The 22,013-nt window shown below is 36.5% G+C and overlaps 1 protein-coding gene across 2 annotated transcripts in view; it reads right to left on the reverse strand.

The window, feature by feature from the left end:
- Positions 1-22,013, reverse strand: part of LOC130013266 (DNA polymerase delta catalytic subunit-like) — a 281,681-nt gene that overhangs the window by 70,546 nt on the left and 189,122 nt on the right. For both annotated transcript variants that reach the window (XM_056102083.1, XM_056102082.1), the window contains one exon: positions 7,614-7,786. In XM_056102083.1, the coding sequence (XP_055958058.1) occupies positions 7,614-7,786 (173 nt within the window). The remainder of the gene's footprint in view (positions 1-7,613; positions 7,787-22,013) is intronic.

A 22,013-nucleotide genomic window follows, 5' to 3' on the forward strand; every position in this document is an offset into this window, starting at 1 on the left:
ATACAGATTAGATAATAACTTTTGTCGTTAGAGCATTCACAAGGTACAACAAAGTGAAACAAGGGCCATTCAAACAACAAAAATTCGACCTTGATCTCAGCTGTCCTGAAATGTATTAATTTCAGAAATAGGAGACGCATTGAACATAATACAGCCTATTGTGTTTATTTTCACGTCCGTTAAAGTTGATTTTTTATTGTTTTTCATATTCAATTCAAAATGGAGACCGAAATCAAAATTCTGCTCTAAACGTTTTTAGGCATTCCTTCAAGGATTCAGATAATTCAACTCCCATGTCTTGAGACAACTTTTTCTCGAAAACGACACCTACGATTTTTCTTAAACTATTGGTGGTCTATGGCGTGAATCCAAAAATAAAGACATTGAAATAATATAAGTGGTCCAAACAGAGCCTCAATCTTTGAAAAAAGTAGAAAAATCCTTAAATGACTGAAAATGCTCTTCTATTGAAAACAGCTCAATAGATGTTTCTGAAACTTTTGGTACAGAAAGTCAAGTATTCAAACTTGTTTAAACTATCCCGACAATGATCCAGAAACCAGAAGTAGTCGAAAAAATATCTGATATTTAGAGAAAAAAATGTAAAATGTAAAAAGTAAAACCAGCGGCTGCCAGGCAGGATACGCCAACATTTTCAAGAGATGGATAGAGAACAAGCTAAAAAGAAAGAGATTTTTCCTACAATCAAGGGCCATAATTCAGGAAATTACAATTCGATATAAGCAAATATGGAAAGGAACCGAGATCTTTGGGTTATAAACTTACATTTCAAGTTTCAAAAAAATCGGATAAAAATTGTGACCTCTATAGGGTCCACAACCTTGAAATACCATATTTTTACACTATTTATAAACGAGTGGCGGCCATTTTGTCAGTCAATTTTTGGCCGATTTTCACGAAATTCGAACTCAGCCGTCCATAGGGTGTAACAGTGATATAAAAATATGTTTTTTTAAATCGGATAAACATTATGACCTCTATAGGGTCCACAAGCTAAAAATGTGATTTTCGTACAATCAGGGGCCATAATTCAGGAAGTTACAGTCCGATATGCTCAAATATCGAAAGGAACCAAGATCTTTGGGTTATAAACTTACATTTCAAGTTTCAACAAAATCGGAAAAAAATTGTGACCTCTATAGGGTCCACAACCTTGATATATCATATTTTTACGCTATTTGAGAACGAACGGCGGCCATTTTGTCTGTCAATTTTGGGGCGATTTTCACAAAATTCGAACTCAGCTATCCTTAGCGTGTAACGGTGATATAATAATATGTTTTTTTAAATCGGATAAAAAGCTAAACGCGATTTTTTGTACAATCAGGGGCCATAATTCAGGAAATTACAATTCGATATGAGCAAATATGGAAAGGAACCGAGATCTTTGGGTTATAAACTTACATTTCAAGTTTCAAAAAAATCGGATAAAAATTGTGACCTCTATAGGGTCCACAACCTTGAAATACCATATTTTTACACTATTTATAAACGAGTGGCGGCCATTTTGTCAGTCAATTTTTGGCCGATTTTCACGAAATTCGAACTCAGCCGCCCATAGGGTGTAACAGTGATATAAAAATATGTTTTTTTAAATCGGATAAACATTATGACCTCTATAGGGTCCACAAGCTAAAAATGTGATTTTTCGTACAATCAGGGGCCATAATTCAGGAAGTTACAGTCCGATATGCTCAAATATCGAAAGGAACCAAGATCTTTGGGTTATAAACTTACATTTCAAGTTTCAACAAAATCGGAAAAAAATTGTGACCTCTATAGGGTCCACAACCTTGATATATCATATTTTTACGCTATTTGAGAACGAACGGCGGCCATTTTGTCTGTCAATTTTGGGCCGATTTTCACAAAATTCGAACTCAGCTATCCTTAGCGTGTAACGGTGATATAATAATATGTTTTTTTAAATCGGATAAAAAGCTAAACACGATTTTTCGTACAATCAGGGGCCATAATTCAGCAAGTTACAGTCCGATATGCGCGAATATCGAAAGGAACCGAGATCTTTGGGTTATAAACCTACATTTCAAGTTTCAACAAAATCGGATAAAAATTGTGACCTCTATAGGGTCCACAACCTTGATATACCATATTCTTACGCTATTTGAGAACGAACGGCGGCCATTTTGTTTGTCAATTTTGGGCCGATTTTCACGGTGACGGTGATATAATAATACGTTTTTTTAAATCGGATAAAAATTATGACCTTTATAGGGTCCACAAGCTAAAAACTCGATTTTTCGTACAATCAGGGGTAAGGTTGCAACAATACGGAAAAAAAGTATCGCGATATATCATGATATTGTTAAAATAAATTATCGCGATAACATGGATTATCGTCTGGGGTAAATTATCGTGATAATTAGAATTATCGTGGGTCAAAAATTCATTATCGTGATAATTACTGATGTAAAATTGGATTAATGTATCTAGTATGTTTGCTATTTAGCAATGTATGTGAGTTGTATTGATAAAGTGAGAGGTATATCCTAAGGTAAGAATATTCATGCAGGTATCGTGACCGCAATTCATTCTAATTCTATTCTTATCAGCTGGATTAGTACGCAAATGATAACAATAATACCATATGAAATGATGAGTTTGACTATTTCCGCCAGGAGTTTTAATTTCCTGCTAACACACTTTACATGTGGTCACGTCCTTGTCATTTGTTTTATTCCAAACCAAAATGTTCCCACACCACAGAAGATGTGTTCTTTTTCGTTGTCAGCAGTCGCGGTGTCGAACTGTCACCGGGAACATTGACATTTTCTATCTCGAATGCATCAGAAGCCATTTTATTTGAAGAATTAAGGAAATATTATCCCGGTGGCTTTTCTACGTACATTATCAATGTAGTTTTCAACGGACTGGGTAATCAAAGATAAACCACCACTTCGTTGCTATGACGACGTATATTGTCGCGTGCGGTTTAACTTAAACTTAACTGTCGGGAATCCTTACATAAATATTGTGGATGCTTTCTTTTTGGGGGGTATATGGGACCAGCGATATCAAGCCGTAGCCTACACGTGTATACTTATGATTAATACTTAATTATTATTCAGTGAAATATAGCCGACTTGAAACATGAGGCGGCCTATTGTCAGTCAGTGACAGTCGACCCATTGCGTTAAAAACCGACGTCTGTGGTGCAAAATGGACAAGATCTCGTTCGTATATATCGGCACTCTTTGAAATTTGATCCCTTCTCCATTTTTCGAGTATTTTGAACGGATTTTACGTGAATTATGATATAAAATTAAAAAATCGCGATATTTTTTAAAATTATCGCGATATATCGTGATAAGGCGACATTTGAGATTTCAGACGATAATTTTATCGCCTGACCTAATTATCGCGATATATCGCCATCCCCGGGGTATCGCTGCAACCTTAATCAGGGGCCATAATTCAGGAAGTTACAGTCCGATATGCGTGAATATCGAAAGGAACCGAGATCTTTGGGTTATAAACTGGCATTTCAAGTTTCAACAAAATCGGATAAAAATTGTGACCTTTATAGGGTCCACAAGCTAAAAACGTGATTTTTCGTACAAACAGGGGCCATAATCCATGAAGTTTCGATCCGATACATGCCAATATCGAAAGCAGCCGAGATCTTTTGGAGATAAACCTATATTTCAAGTTTCGTCAAAATCAGATAAGAATTGTGACCTGTAGAGTGTCCACAAAGAAATTGTGGACGGACGGACGTCCGGACTGACAGGGGCGACGGCATAATACGTCCACATGAAAATGTGGGCGTATAAAAATTACTTAAAAGAAAATACAGTTAATTAACTATACTTTTGATTAATTTTTCAAGTCATGCAGTGAAAATGTCAGTTTTTGTCACCACTGCCCATCACTGTAAAATTTGCCTTGATGTTATAGTTGCTAGAAGTGACAATACATAAACAAATATCTATTAAGTGAATGGAGGATTATTTTGAGTTTGATTTTGTAGGCGCTTCATGGCAGAAAAATAAGGCTGTCTTTTTAATTTCTATGAAAAATGTTTTTTATTTATATAGTCATAAAGTAATAGGTAATGGTAATTTTAATTACTTTCAATGTACATGTAATGGTAATTAATTACATTTCTAAAAATGAAAAAGTAATTGTAATGATTACATTTAAAAAGTAATGGTAATGTAATTAATTACATTGGCAATGTCATAGCCCCAGCCCTGCGTATCGCGGCCTGACGGCTAACCACGAGAGCATGATGGGAACACGGCGCTCATAGCCAAAGTCTGGCCATGAGCGTAGTAAGAGCTTGACTGGAGCGCGCTAGACGTAGTAAGCGCCTGGTGTGGTCGTGTGTCAATTTCTTGCCACGCTTATTTATGCAAGCCCCACGCTGCTGTTACGCTCTCCTTGCCTCCATGCCAGGATATCAGCTCAGTGGTCATCTCAGATTAGGAATTTTCATCGTTAGATAGTATACCAAATGGGTACGACTCGGTGTCGGCTTTCAGGAATATGCTACAAGCTAATAGCCTTCGTAGCAGAATTGGACTCCTGTAATTAACAACAGCAAGTAAATAAATGATTATAATATGTTTAGAAAACGTTCCGCCATCTTGGAAATATTCTAAATTGATGAACATACGATCATTTTAAACTGTTGTTTAAAGCAAAAATCGAATCTGCGCCCAAAAACATATATTTTGACACCAAAGACGACTACTCAATCAAAATCAGCACATCGTCCGATTTTCCCTCCATAAGTGTCAGCAATGTTAAATATGTGAACATGAGATCATCTTACATGGTTGTAATTGTCAGAAATGGAATCTGCGTCCCAGTAAACATATATATTGATACCAAACACTACTACTTAATCTAATTCTGCACATCTATATATATATTTGTGACTGTCGTTTGTCTGTCTGTCTGTTCGGGGTTGGCGGCTACACTAGGTCTGCCCCGAGTCTGAAATTTGAGGTATAGGGGTAGCTCGGACCGGGGAGTAACATAGGCCAGGTGGCGTTAGTCTACCACTTTCGTTTTCGGAGTTATGACCCCCGAGCGAAGTCTGTCTGTTCGGGGTTGGCGGCTAAATGTGCCCCGAGTCTGAAATTTGGGGTATAGGGGTAGCTCGGACCGGGGAGTAACATAGGCTAGGTGGCGTTAGTCTACTACTTCCGGTTTCGGAGTTATGACCCCAGAGCGAAGCAGGTCTGTTTGGGGTTGGCGGCTACACTAGGTCTGCCCCGAGTCTGAAATTTGGGGTATAGGGGTATCTTTGACCGGGGAGTAACATAGGCCAGGTGGCGTTAGTCTACCACTTCCAATTTCGGAGTTATGACCCCCGAGTGAAGCCGGGTATCCTGCTAGTCATCCCATATTCCCGCCAAAAATGACCACCATCTCGGAAATATGCTAAGTATGTGAACATGTGATCATTTTGCAAAGTTACAAATGTCCACACCTGTCAAACCCTCAGAGCTGAAATGCAGCAGGGTAGTGAAAAAAATACAGTAGAAACCATGATTTGGCAGTAGATTTCCCAAAACGTGTAAATTCGCACTTCCAAGGGTAATACTTTTAGAAATGATACATTTGAACATCAGGACCAACAATACAAAAATTGCATTAAATGAATGGGTAATAGATAAAATATACACAAGCAATGGTAACCATATCTAAAGTTATTCATGTAATGATATAATTAAACCAAAATTGAATATGTAGCCTACAGACAGAAATAATGAGTAGCGTAAAAAAAAATAATTAAAATTACCAGTTCAGTAGTACTAGAAGTACCACTTTTCTTTTGTTTTAACTTAGCATGATTCTAAAAATATCCTTGTTTGTGACGTGTGTTCCCCATTCCGAGAGTTTTTGTCAATATTGTTTCATGTAAGATAATTGGTGTGCTTATTAGATTCTATAGTATTTCTACATTAGGAATAGAGGAGGGGGTGTAAAAAAATTAGTTTTGCATAATGACCAACGACGAAATGTTAATATCGATTTAATCATGACCCCCACCCATGGTGATTATCCTCTCAATGTACGGGATCTTTTCTCTCATGATTCTGTAAATCTGCTTTTACATTTATTCGAGAGAGCATCTCAGAATTGGTGAGATGTATTTCCATCTTGAAATTAAAGTTTCAGGTTGTGTTGCATTCGAAGTATTGTATTAGATGCTGTACGTACGCGCGCAAACGAAAAGGTCAGCCATTGCTGCCGTAAATTGGTTGCTATTTGTTTAGTTTATCGCTACGCATTTTAAGAGTATTTGGAACACATGCCAATAATTATATCTGCTTTATTAACTCTAAAATAGATTGAAAAGAATTTGAGATCAATTCTCTTAGCTAAATTACACCTTACAATGTCCCAAATCGATGTTGATAACCGAAAGTCGCGATCTTTATTGTTTACATGCAAAGAGTTGCTTCCCTTAGTTCCATAGTTTTGGCGAGAAAATTAAAAAAAACCTCTTTGTTTGAAAATGCTGTAAAAATCTATTACCGCGCAGTAGAGCGGTACATGAGGCCTTTTCGCAGCACCTTACCGCGTGATGCGGTAGGGTTGACAGGTCCTGTGATCCCAAAAACATATATTGACACCAAACACTATTACTTAATCGAAATCTTCACATCTCATTTTCCCCACCAAAAATGGCTGCCATCTTGAAAATATCTTTATAAAGAGATGAAAAAAAGCACTGAAATATAGTCATGACCCTCGCAAATACCAATACAGTGCCAAATCACAATTAATATCTCGAGAACATTAAAAATAAATTGCAAACAGAATATAAATTGGAATATTATTGCAAAATGGCTACCTTTCAAAATGGCGTCCCATAACATTGTTTTTTTGTCATCAAACATCAAAACCTTCAAAATAATGCTTGTTCCACGATTTCTACACGAAAAGCCGACGGATTTACATAAGGATCGGACTATTTCAAATTATCAAAATATTCTGGGGGAGATCCCCCGCCACAGCAAGTGCCCAGAATTTGAGAACCCCAAAACCCACCACAGCAAAAAAGCGGTTGGTAACAATGGACACTCGAGGTCTGTAATTTAAAAGAAAATGCTGGGACCGAAACTACGATCGTACACGGATGTAGAGTTGATTGGATCGATAGAATGTGTATGATTGTGTACGATCTTATACGATTGTGGTGGTGATGATATGTTTTTGATATTATGGCGAGTATGGACGGACATAGAGTCAATTGGATCGATAGAATATATATGATGTATACGATCGTATACATGGTGATAATATGCTCTATTGGACTGATTGAATCGACACTAAGATTATGATCATGTAGATCGTGCCATCATAGAGATTCTGCTGAGTTGACTGGATCGATATTTAAACATAGATCATTACAATCGTATCGATTGTTTTAGTTGATTGGGTTGATATGATTTGCACGATCATACTATGAACAAAACTAGTTGATAGGGTTGACACAGTTGATATAATATTTGTCTAATCAACTGATTGTCATATCGTTAAACTCCGATTGTCATATACTGTACCATAATGTAACAAGATACAAAGTGATTTTTAATATGTACATAACTTACCTGTCTATTAGGATTAACTGTAAACAAGTATTAATAAGATTAGAAACTAAAGGTGAATTATCTCTTCGAACAGTCTCTATACCTTTACAATCCATTTTATCATGTTTAATAGGATTAGTCCAATATAAACCAGCATATCTCTTCTTGTTAATTAATAAGTACGGAAAATATACCTAAAATACAAATTAAAACAAGCGTGTGAAAAGGAGACATTGCCTCAAGTGAAACAGAATCTAATAACCAATGTATATTAAGAATGCGGCCGCGAGAGGACAATGCAAAATTGAAAAAAACGACAACAAGGGGGGGTTGGGGGTAGCAAATTTCAACCATACTTGGTCTATGGGGAACCCTAGGCGACAGAAGTCACTTAATGAAACAAACAAATTTTGAACGGACAATTTCCGGTATAACTGGAAATTGTTGTTTTGGGGCAAAATTTGACCTATTCCGACCAATTTTTAACCCTAATTTCAAAACTCTCTTACCCGAAATGTTGTGACTCTAAGTTTTTGTTATTTGTCAGGTATGATAGGCCTAGTAGTCGACTTAAAAGCCTGCGGTTGTTGGGAATGAATGATTCGTGTGGAAGTGTCTGTGAGTAATCTTACAGTGGCCATTTTGCATATGTTTAAAACTAAGCCATCTTAAAACATTTGTAGCTGCTCCTTTGCAGGTCTGACATAGAATTGCTTGCTGTTGTTGGGGAGGGTATTCCTCAAAGTAAATGTCAGAAGAAAAAAACTGACTGCAACGCAAGGCACTAGATTTCTGAAATATTCTGAAAATGTGTAAAAACGGTATTTTCCACGCAATTCGTCTTTTAACTGATGATCGACTACTGTCTTGAAAAGTTCAAATGACCATTGATTATCAACATTAGTACTATATTTTGTTATTTGAATGTTCGTCGTGCCAAATATACTATCTTGGTTAAAAATCATGAAGTTTTTGACAAAATGGGACGTTCACGGTCATCGTTGGAAAGGGGCGTAACTGGTGAGATTAATTTTGTAGGATCAGACAACGATTATTTTGATCTATACTAAGCAGCAAAAGAAACGTCAGGTTGGTATGTTACTCTGAATAGACGCATTGCATAAAACTTGCCAAATGTTTTTATTGTATATTTGTGACCACATCTCCAACTTTACCTGAGCAATAAGGCTCCTTCCTAAACACAGAATTGAACCCAGGAAATGTTCTCAAAAAACGCAAGCTGACTTCTGAGATGGTAATGTGTTCTCCATGATTTTCATGTAACTCATGCTGTACGTGCTGTTCACCGAGACCAGCACTATAAAATGCACCCCCCTTACCTGGTTGAATCATTCACACTATAACGCCAGCAGCATGCCACGACTCAAGACAGCTCAGAGGAACCAGGCGTTTGGAAGACCCGACGCTGGCCACACTGCCCAAGCCGTTGTCAATCACATCCAGGTCAATGTTCGTACCATCTACAGGCTTCAGCAACGGTTTCGGGCCACCACACCAACACCACGGATGATCGCCCCCGAACTAGTAGACAGTTATGTTGTGCGACAGCACGTGGAGTATCCACATCAGACAGTGGGAACGCACGGAAGACCCATCAATACCGCCGACGACTCACCAGAGAGAACATCGATTGCCGTAGACCTTACCGTGGACCGATCCTCATCCCTCGCAATCGACATGGACATCTACAATTTACCCAACAACACTAGAACTGGCGACACCGGCAATGGAGAACTGTTCTGTTCACAGATGAGAGTCAGTATTGCGTATCAACTGCAGATGGCACGACCAGAATATGTCGTCGATGTTCTCTGCATTATTTTGACCAATGTGTCATGGAATGAGCCTCGTGGGGGGGGGAGGGGGTCCAAGCATAATGGTTTAGGGTGAAATCAGCTTGAAACAGAGAGTGGTTACTTTGGTATTCCAAAATCAGGTCCTGGGAGAGGAAACTGCATCACAGCAGTGCGCCCAATCGATCAAGCTCTCAGACCCAACGTCATACCACATTTCGCACATCATCGAAACATCGTTTTCCAGCATAACAACGCCCGTGCCCATACCGCCAGAGTTACTCGGGACTTTCTACAGCAGAACGGTGTCACTGGTCAGCCCTTAGTCCGGACTTAAATCCGATTGAACAGCTTTGGGATGAAATTCAGAGGAAACTTAATAATGTTGTACAGAGACCAAAAACAGCCGATGGATTGAGCCAGGCTTTTCTGAGAGTGTGGTTCCAGGTGCCAATGGTGTTCATCAATCGGCTGGTCCACTCCATGTACAGACGCTGCGCTGCTGTTATTGACACTCGTGCACAAGTACTGGTGTGAAAATTATTTTACACAAAACTTGTGTTCTTTTGCATTGCTTTAACACAAACTTGTGTAGATTTATAAAATCTTGTGTATTTTTCATATCATTAACACAAGTAATGTGTACCGTCAATAAATATTTTGTGTTTTTAAAAATTGAACTCCATACAAAATCTTAATTCGGGGGTCCACAAGTATGAGAAAAGTATTGTTTTACTCAGACAATATAGCCAGACAGACTTGAATGCTAATTGTTTTTTATATGTCTGTAGTTAAAATAAAGTTGTTGATTAATTTATTGACCCAATAAACTGGTAGATTAAAGGATTACATAATAGGCCTAGTGAGCATGCCCGGTGTGATTTTAACAATTGACTCCAAATGCTTGACAAGAAAATGCGTAAAACTTTTATTTCATGTAATTGGTTGATAAAATCTATGTACAATAGGCTACATTTTGTCTGCGATATCACCTCGGTAGAAGCAGATGTTAAATAAAGCGATTTCACACACATTTACCATTAACAGCGTGCTGAAATGATTTTTGAGCAGTGATATGATTGACAAATGTAATGGTCACAGGCAGAGAATACAAGACCACAGGTTTGTAAATACTTATAAAAAAATAATACCATGTATTTAATTTAGCATCGAGATTTGTTTCTATGTATATTAGTATTTTGTTTCCTGCTAAAAAAAAAAACCAAAAAAAAAACAGAAGTTCATGTTTACAATGGTGTGGACAGTGAAAAATTTCGGCATGTTATAATTGAATCTGTCTAATAATTCTAAAATCGTGCTTAATTAACATTAGTTGTTCGGCGCTACAATGTTGTTCAAAAACTTATATTATAGAATCACATTAAACTTGAGCCAGCCAACAGGAAAGAATCTGTTTTGAAATTATACCTAGGGAGGGTGGATTGGCGGCCATCTTGATTCTTGTTTCATGATTTTTTTATAAACATTTGGGCAAGAGTAGGCTATACATAAACCCGGGCACGGAATAGAATATAACTTTTTACACTTTTGTGTTAGTTGAACTTTTGCAATGTAATCTAATTTCTGTTTAGAGAAAAAAACCCAAAAAAACACATCTAATCAAATAAGCAGATATCTTCACCACACACTCCGTTCAACCTCTGTGTAATATTATTTCACTGATTCAAGAACAGTTAATAAATGATAGAACTAGAATCAATCTGTGAAGTTTCTCTATAGTTTCATTATTTTTTCCAATCAGTAATGTTATGTGACTCGTTCGAGCTTCCAGTTTTAAGCAATTATTGAGAATTTACAAAGGAATCCATTGTCATTGAAGAACTTATACACATGTATTTATATGGCACTTATATACATGTATACAACAGAGAGAGGGAAATGACATAAACATGTAAAGCCTTGTACATGTATTTGCCGAATCAAGTAGTCCAAAATGTGTATCCATCCTACATGCATACCGGTAATCAACTACGACGAGTAGTCTACTTCCATTTCCACCCTCTCCCCGTATACTGCCTCATTCTACATGTATAAAGAATTGGTTATGATGTGTAATATTAGTTCTGCATGAACCTACATGTAGAGTTGTTGTAGGATGGGTCCTCTTCTACTTACTGGCGCTAGGTCTTTTCTGGACTAAGGTATGGTTAAATTTAATATGAATAATTCTTTTGCGCGTAGGGGTATTTAGCAAAAGGAGGAAACCGAGGTTGGACAGGCGACACAATGACAGACCCTATGATTTCATGTGCATGCATTAAACCACTAGACCATTCCCCCCACCCCATATCGAATAAAAGTATGGCTTATTTGCATATAAAGAAATTAGAGATTCAATCTTGCTAGAAAAATACTGGATTAACTGAAATGAAATGATGTTTAACATCCTACTGTTCAGCTCTGACTGGTCTAATGCAGTGTGCTAAGAGACCAGCGGCTGTCAGGCCGGATACACCCACATTTTCGAGAGATGGATAGAGAACAAGCTAAAAAGAAAGTGATTTTTCGTACAATCAGGGGCCATTATTCAGGAAGTTACGGTCCGATATGCGCGAATATCGAAAGGAACCGAGATCTTTGGGTTATAAACTTACATTTCAAGTTTCAACAAAATCGGATATTAAAGTTCCTTCGTTTTATTATAACGGTCAGCGGAAACCTCAAATAATTCATTGCAAATTACGACTTCGATGCTCTGACCTGCAGGGTCATAAATTCCTAAGACATGTTGCTGACAGTCCCACGTGCCTCTGCGGTCATATATTTGAAGATCCCGACCATTACCTTCTGCGATGTTCCTTACATTCAAATTCACGAACAGAAACCATAGACAAATTACAACATAATTTTAAAAATATAAACTGTCTTTTATTTGGTTCCACAATCTACAGTGTTGATGTTAACACTAATACTTTTAACCAGGTCCATAAGTTTATAGATATGTCAAACAGATTTTAAACTCGATCAATTAATATTTTATCGTCTATTTTATGTATAATTTTGGTTAGTCTCTCTAATGTTGCCTATTATCAAAAAATTCTTACTATGGTTGTATATGTATAATTATTAATTACTATATATTCTGTACATTTTCACCCATTATATTTTATTTTGCTTATATAATAGGTATGTGTTTGCCATTATAACTATGTATATACACACATTTTTGTATTAATGATATATATATATACAAATTATTTAGGGAGAGGGGTTTTACATAGGCTAAGCCAGTTGCCCAATCCCATTCAGACAACCTGAATGAAAATATTGTTTTAAAAAAAAAAAAAAAAAAAAAAAAAAAAAAAAAAAAAATCGGATAAAAATTGTGACCTCTATAGGGTCCACAACCTTGCTATACCATATTTTTACGCTATATGAGAACTAAGGGCGTCCATTTTGTCTGTCAGTTGGGCCGATTTTCACGAAATTCGAACAAAGTCGTCCTTAGGGTGTAACGGTGATATACTAAATAAATACGTTTTTATTAAATTGAATAAAAATTATGACCTCTATAGGCTCCACAAGCTAAAATTGCGATTTTTCGTACAATCAGGGGCCATAATTCAGGAAGTTATGTTTCGATATGCGCGAATATCAAAAAGATTAAAAATTATGACCTTTTGTGTTAGTTGAATTTTTGAAATGTAATCTAATTTCTGTTAAGAAAAAAAACCAAAAAAAAAACCCCATCTAATCAAATAAGCAGATATTTTCATCAACGGTCAACCTCTGTGTAATATTATAAAAATTGTGACCTCTACAATGTTCACAAGCTAAAAACGTGATTTTTTGTACAATCAGGGGCCATAATACATGCAGTTACAGTCTGATACATGCCAAGATCGAAAGGAACCGAGATCTTAGGATGATAAATCTATATTTCAAGTTTCATTGAAATCGGATAAAAATTGTGACCTGTAGACTGTTCACAAACAATTGTGGACGGACGTACAGGGGCGACGACAATATACGTCCACATGAAAATGTGGGCGTATAAAAATTTTTGCCCGGGCAGCGGCACTATGACCTACTCTCATATAAAATTCCTACTCCCAAGGGAACTTTTACGTGTGCGCCAATGTGTACATTTCACCTCGGATGAGCTTTCTTGATCAACACCATAAAATCCCGGGATACGAAGAATCTCCGTGTGTGGCGTAATGTAAACTGTCAGGTATAATAAAATGTGTTCAGTAGTCCATGAATTGAAACCACTGCCAATTAATTATCCTTGTGTATATTGCTCTAATCACAATCAACGGAGGGTCAACATCAAACAGATTAAAAGCTTAACATTTTGTTTTTAAATTAGTAATGTGTGACCATTCTTAAAACCGAGTTGTTGTTACAGCATATTTGCCGACTTTAATCGCTCGTACAGTCATATTTATTGTATCAACATCAAACAAATTAAAAACTTTACTTTGATGTCTTCACTTGATAACTAGAGTTAATCATGTGAATGATATATACTATTCAAAAAAAGTAGGGGATATTTGATTTTGGGGGCATAATACTAAAATATGCAAATGACTACGAAAAAAGTCACTATAGAACCTAACAGAAGAAACATTTCCAGTTACATGTGACGCCCAAACGCACCAATAGCTACCGCATGGAATGCAGGTGATGCTTGGGATCATCATGGGGGTCCAACCCAAGATTTGCACGACTCTGACTTTGAATGTTACAGTCATTGTGGCATTGAATTCCAGGGTGGAAACATCAGTTTAATTGTTTTAGTGACCAGAAAACAAATTTTGATATGCGTTGGCTTACCCAAAATGAAAGGTTACGTGCTCTTGGCATGCTACAGATCGGCACAACACAGGCGGTTGTGGCGCGGACGATGAATTTTTCTCAGTCTGTCATAAGCAGGCTATGGTCCAGATACCGTGATACACAATCTGTACAGGACAGACCACGCTCAGGTCGACCAAGGGCGACAACTCAAGCCCAGGATTGATTTATCCGTACCTTGGCCTTGAGAAATCGTGTCATCACAGCAAATCAGATCAGCGCTCGTCTTCAAACAGACACTGGTGTGAGAGTGAGTGGCCAGACGATTCGGAATCGACTGCATAGGGGTCACCTTCGCGCCCGACGTCCTCGCGTGATCCCTTGTTTGAGAGATCATCACATTCAGGCAAGACGTTGTTGGTGTAGGGATCGTCAACACTGAGATAATCGACGCTGGAGCAATGTGATGTTTTCAGATGAGTCAAGGTTCACTGTTGATTTTTTGGACAGACGTAGGAGGGTGTGGCGTCGTCGAAACGAGCGCTTCCAAGACGTTAACGTCATCAGACATGATTGATTTGGGGGTGGTTCTGTTATGGTGTGGGGAGGCATCACTGTTGCTGGAAGAACGGCTTTACATGTTGTTGCAGGGCGTGTTACAGGCCAGTACTACCGGGACAACATCTTGGCAGTCCATGTTGTGCCGTTCGCACGACGTCATGGCCGCCGTTTCATCTTCCAGGATGACAACGCAAGATGTCACAGGGCCAGGCTCGTTACAGGTTACCTCCAACAACAGAACATCACCACATTACCTTGGCCAGCACTGAGTCCCGACCTCTCCCCCATCGAGCATGTCTGGGACATGCTTGGACAGAGGTTACATCAACGTCAACAACGTCCTGCCAATGTCCAAGAACTTGCTGCTGCGTTGCAACAGGAATGGGACAATCTGGACCAAAATGACCTTAGACGTCTCATTAGGAGTATGCCACGTCGGATCAATGCTTGTTTGGCAAACAGAGGAGGATTTACCCGTTACTGACTTGGTTGTGATGCTGTGGTAACTTTGCTGTTTGACCCTGGGTATCATTTTACCCTTATAATGGTCAGTCTGTGCCTTACTTAGTCTAACGATCATTTGGAATAAATCGATGAATGTGAACTTCATTTCATTTTGTCATTTGTTTCTTCGTCAGTTTCATTAGGTGACTTTAATAACACTTAAAAATCAAATATCCCCTACTTTTTTTGAATAGTATATATAGCAGAAATGTTAGCATGCTTTACATCATTTCAAAATGTTGAAATTCCAAACCGCTCAGAATAACAAAAGAAAGCGAGATGATAACATTAACGTCAATGAATCCGACCTCCCTTCTTCAGCATCGGCCCACGAAGAAGACAGTTCCTTTCCGAAAAACAAAGTCTGTCTTAAAATCTTGTCACAAACATTCCCGTGGTTAAGATATAATATTCCTACACAAAGATGTATTGTCGGGTGTGTTTTTAATCCTTTTGTTTTCTTTTATGTAACAACTGATTGACGTTACTTTACTTGACACAATAAACTTTTCAGGTTCGCCACCATTTTGATACATGTGCAATTATATTTACATGTTATCGAGTGAAAATACTAGAACGATATTGTTTGAGCTCCCCAAAAATTAATATGAGTTAATGATAAGTTTTAAAAGTATGTTGTTAATTGTTGTACATTGAATGATTTGAATTATTTAAATGCATTAATCATTCGAAAATACTTTTCGCCGTGTATGGAGAAATAGTAACAGTCTAACTTGTCACGTACGCAGTACACACAGGTTAATTAAAAGATTGTTTCTAGAATTTTATAAAGTCGGCTCTGGTTGAGCACACTGCCTCCAGTGACCATAAAACTAAAACGTCACATGAACACGATGATTGACTATTTAAAGATGTTATTACCACAACAGATCCATTAGAGATACGAGGAGTATATACAGGTGATGCTGTAAATAAAGTAAGAAAATAGTGTACTTGCGATGAATGAATGTTTCTTGTTGTTATATTTTTTCATATATATAAATAAATAAATAAATGAAAATTGATTACATGTGTTCCTTTATTGAGGGGGTGGGTTGGTATAAATGCCAACGTGAGATTAAATTTCTTTGCGACTGTCCTTGACCCAATTAAACCGATTGGCATTTTAATATCATGTTGTTTTGTGTCTTCTTATTATGTGCTAAAAATAGCACCTCTTTCTCCACGTGAAAAATGACCGGCTGGGAAAATTTTGGACCCTTTCATACTGCACGTTTTACTTATTAAATTTCCCGAGACTTATTACAAATGACGATTTATGTGGTTTTGAGTCTTAGTGAAAAAAACCCCAACCCAATGCTGTGGCTATCATTGTAAACAACAACCGGTTAGTAATTTTTTGAACCAGTTCAACCGAACCGTGAACGGTTAACAGAGTGACTGTTTACATCCTTAGTCAATATCAAAAGAAACCGAGATCTTTTAGAGATAAACCTATATTTCAAGTTTCATCAAATCAGATAAGAATTGTGATCTGTAGAGGGTTCACAAATTGTGGACGGATGTCCTGACGGAAAGGGGTGATGACAATATACGTCCACATGAAAAAACCTTGGCACTACAATGCCTGATGTCATGACATAGGGTCAAAACCCGCTCATATGACCCTTGACGCGACCTACCGGTACAACTGGTCAGAACTTCATGTGGTGTAGGCCATCGAAAGTAAAAAGATAGGTTGCCAGGCAACGAAACATACACCCACAGCAGCTAAATCATTTGGGCAGTCACCAAGAGTTGTCGCATATTTTTATTTTTGGTCTATTTGGTCAATCCCCCAACCTTTCCTTAAAACATGTGACTGACACTCCCACAGCTGCTTACGTAGAAAATGGCATCAAAGTGGTGCACATTACCAGAAATAGATAATCAATTTAGAAAATTGTGAAAATCTATTTTTCAACAAGTGTGGTATGAAGGATTTTTGCCCGGACAGCAGCACTATAGGGAACTTATATAGTATTCCAATTGTTTTGGGTTGTGTTATGTGCAAGCAAATGCGGACATAGGACATAGGTTTCTCATCCCCTCTGACTATATGTTGTCCTTTGTCAGGTCATCCATCATCCTTACACTTTTCACAAGGAAAGAACCAAGCTGGAAAATCTAATAATTTCTCGACTAATATGGGGATTGAATATTGGGGAATAGTGGTCTAGGGTGTGCATCCAAATGTAAAAGACTTGAAATGATGAAAATGGTCCAAAAAGAGCCTCAAACTTTGAAAAAGATAGGTTGCCAGGCAATGAAACATATGCCCACAGCAGCTACATCGTCCGGGCAGTCAATAAGCTTTGTCACATATTTTTACATCAAAATCTGAATAAGAGTAACAACTCATTAAGCAATTATCAGAAAATCCTTAGAATTTGTTCGGTTTTTTTTAAAGTTCTGCCCCATGCTGTTCAAGTTATCAAAATTCATTGAAAATCAATATATTTGTTTGTCTCAAGTCCCTAAACTCTGTGTATCAATCTGAAGTCGATTGGATGATAACTTTAGCTACTACAGAGTCACAAGATTTCAAAGTAATCAAGGGCAATAACTTTGGCAGTAATAATCGGAAATCGTTGAAAATGAATAGGATTCTTCATCTCATGACCTCAAACACTGCGTATAAATCTAAAGTCAATCGGATATTAACTTTATCCTATACAGAATCGACAAGATTTTTTGAAGTGATCAAGGGCCATAACTCTGGCAGTAATTATCCGAAAGAGCTGAGAATCAATAGATTTCTTTGTCTCATGACCTTAAACACTGTGTATAAATTTAAAGTCAGTCGGATATTAACTTTAGTCTCTAGAGCTTCACAAGATTTTTCAAAGTGATCAAGGGCCTTAAGGGGACGTGCGGGTCGAAATGATTAAAAAATGTAAAAAAAATCGATTTTGAGATTTATGTTTTTTTGGCTTCTTTGTTGTGTTCTTTATCCAAGGAAATATATATTTTTTGTGTCAAATAACTTATTTTTATTGTGAATAAGGTCATTACTTGGCGTGGGGGTGCTGTTTTTCTGTTATATTTGTCTGAAAATCCGGAAAAAAAACGCTTTTTCTACTCATAATAACGTCCGAACCGTTCAAGTGACGGCCATTTTGAACATATCGTTCGAAAGCGCATGCACTCAACTGCGAGACTAAAATAAATTCATTGTTATTCTTCCGGTTAGATATCGGCATCCTTCGGCTGAATGCAAGCAGTACGGAAATTTCCTTATTAGGAGAGTCTCAAATTTTGACTCCGCGAAGCCTGCCGTCTAGCAACCCGAATGTAACTGAGTAGATTCGGTTGTAAGGTCCAGAAATTGTCTATTATGAAAGATAATGCGATAATCCTGACAACTCACAATGATTTACCGTTATTTTCATAGTTCCGTACTAAAAATAGGTTATTTACGTATTTTTCACAGCAATTATGGAATTGTTCGGTAAAAGAAAAGAAGAGGAGTGGGATTAGTATGGTGGCCCATGGTTGAAATAGCGTTTTTTGGGTTATTTTTGGTATTTCATTTAAAATAATAAAAATATTAGTACAAAAAAAAAAAAAAAAAATCTTTTTAAAAATTTAAAAAAAAAAAAATCTTTTTAAAATGAAAAAAAAAAAAATCTATATATATAAAAAAAATAATAAAATATATTTTAAAAAAAAGAAATAATATTTAAAAAAAAAATTAAATGAAAAAAAAAAAAACAAATTGAAAAAGAAAAGATAAAAAATAATTCCCAACGTGGCCCATCGTCGCAATAGTGTCTTGAGTATCCAGACCCAGTATACAGCTATCATTAGACTAGAGCGACCAGAAACATTTTGTGGCCCATTGTTGCAGTAGTATCTTGATTATCATGTGTGGGATCTATGAAGAACGTATAAACTCGAACGACAAGATACGAGTCTGTAGTTATCTCACGTCAACATAATTGTAGATACTTCAATTTTGATTGGCTAAGCACTAAAATAAATCTAATATTATCTATTATCCAATCAAATACTAAAATTTGAATTTCATCTTAGTAAAACAGGCCCCAGACGAAGTCCACGTAGGCTATCATGCTCTATTTTGTCTTTGAAATTGATGTTGTGCGCCATCGCACTTTCGCAACTCTTACCCGTTCCTGTGGTCGTAGATGGGGACCTGCGATGACCTCAAGGAGAGCAGGGATTTCACATAAACTGAAGCTAAAAACACTAACATAGATTTTAAACTCAAATTGAAATTATAAATTTATGCGTTTCACGAAGATCGATTGTAACTTAAAATTTAATTTTAATAGATTTTAGTTAAAATTACTTGTGCCTTGATGTGAGGTAACTATAGACTCGTTTCTTGTCGCTCGAGTCTATACCATACGTTCTTCATAGATCCCACACAGGATAATCTGAACGACAGACCCACGATGTTTGACAGGTCACCCTACTCCTTGTCACGTACAACCGGGGATTCGAAATCACGCCAGTTGACTCAATGACGGGCTTTATGATATGACAGGCTTTATGATACAGCCTTGAAATTCAACCTCAGGGAGACCAAGTGTTTTAAAAACATTACATAAGCCTTTTGAGGGGAGAATAGGCCTTGCGCACTAGTAGGCCGAATGCAATCTGTTTCACAGAGAATTACGAGTCTCGTATAATATCTCTGTCATAGATGACTGCCTTAACACGTGCTGTCACAGCACGCGGTGTGAATCATTGGCTGAATGGCGCGTGCATTGTTTACATAAGACATAACTTCTTCGGAGAGAATGCTGCATTTTAGTCATTTTAATACCCATTTACACTAAATCGGTAATAATTTTTAACTACAAATACGTCAAACGCCTTTATTTATTTTTCCAATATATACAAAAAATGTTTTAAAATTTAATTTGTCGCAGGAAAAAAGTTAATATTTCTAGTTCATTAAGCCGCATCAATGTCATCCTTATCAGTGATTGTCGCGGCCAAGCAAATATTCACTGCGGATCAGTGTGGGCCGAATGGTGTCATTAAAATCAATGACTTCAAACGTCATTATGTATGTAGGCCTAGTTCTAGTTAGACTGGATAAACTAGTCTAAATGACGCTAGGCTTCTATAGTCTATTAATTATACATTTCTATTGACTTGCATATGTATAAATACATATATCCAAGTCCATAGACGTCATGGGTGGAAAAATTGTGTTTCACGTGTTGATGTGTTTACCTTTTTCCTTTCGGAAGGGGAGATAACTACAAACTCGTTTCTTGTCGCTCGAGTTATGCCACATAGGATAATCGAGACACTATAGCAACAATGGGCCACGAGGTATTTCTGGTCACTCGAGTCTAATGATAGCTGTCGTAGGCTGATTTTATACTGAGTCTGGATAATCAAGACACTATTACGACCATGGGCCACGTGCAGAATTTTTTTTTTTGATTTTTTCTATTTCACTTATTTTTTTTTTTTAATTAAAATGTTATTTTTTTTATACATTTTTTTAATCTTAAATATTTTTTGTATATAGATTTTTTTTTCTTAAATTTTAAAAAGATTTTTTTTTCTTTTTAATTTAAAAAGATTTTTTTTCTTTTTAATTTAAAAAGATTTTTTTTTTCTTTTTAATTTAAAAAGATTTTTTTTTTCTAAAATTTTAAAAAGATTTTTTTTTTATTTTGTAAAACAAAAGAAAAAAAAAATGTTTCTTTTTTTTTACTTTTATTTTTTATGATTTTAAATGAAATACAAAAAATAACCCCAAAAACGCTATTGCGACCATGGGCCACCATAGATTAGGTCAACCATATTATTGAAAATAATGCTTCTCTAGTCTAAAACAATTTGTAATAAAACATTGATATTTATTATAGGGATTATTCAATATTAATTATTGAAGGTACATCAGCTTTTGTACCGTACTCTTACGGGCAATTTTAATTACAAAAAATTTTCAACTTTCCCCCCCAAAAAAAGGCAAAACATTCCTTAATTTTTGTTTATTTTTTTTTACCTTCAATATCATGATAAAAACCTAAAATTTGAAAATTGTTGGAATCATTTTTGGAAGGTGTAAGCTATACACAAAACTATTTCGCAGTTTTCACGGCTTTTTATACACATCATTAGAAAAAATGGTTCTCTAAAACTATTCAAGATAATGACCTGAAATTTGCAGGGATTATTCCTGAAGATGTCAGCTATACATGCAATTATCAAACATATTCTTCTGGGCAATTGTGAACCAACAAAACAACATTTGAATATTCAAAAACTGAATTTCTTCATTTTCGGCCTTTTTTCTTATGCTTAGTGATATTCCAGAAAATGGTTCTCTAAAACTGTTAATGATAAAGACCTGCAATTTATAGGGATTGATCCTGAAGGTATAAGCTAGGCATGTAATGGTCAAACATATTCTTCCAGTGATTTTGAACCAAAAATAAACCATGGTGAAACTTCATCTCTGAATTTCTCATTTTCCATTTTTTTTACGTTCGATGACATTCAAAAAAATCGTTCTCTAAAACTAATAAAGATAAAGAACTGAAATTTGGAGGGATTATTCTTGAAGGTGTAAACTATACATGGTGGCTTTTCCATAACTCTGTAACAAATAGATTTTTTTTGTATGTCTATGAAGTATGGTGACAAAAAACGAAAATTGATGAACTCACCGTCAAGTTCTGTAAAACGTAAAATAATCGTTGTTCATTAAAAAAAACCCACATAGCTGCATAGACCATTGACTTAGGAATATGTAAAAACTAAATTTACACTCATAGATTGATAAACTGCC

This window comes from Patella vulgata, chromosome 6 (assembly GCF_932274485.2).
Source record: "Patella vulgata chromosome 6, xgPatVulg1.2, whole genome shotgun sequence".
Lineage (NCBI taxonomy): Eukaryota > Metazoa > Mollusca > Gastropoda > Patellidae > Patella > Patella vulgata.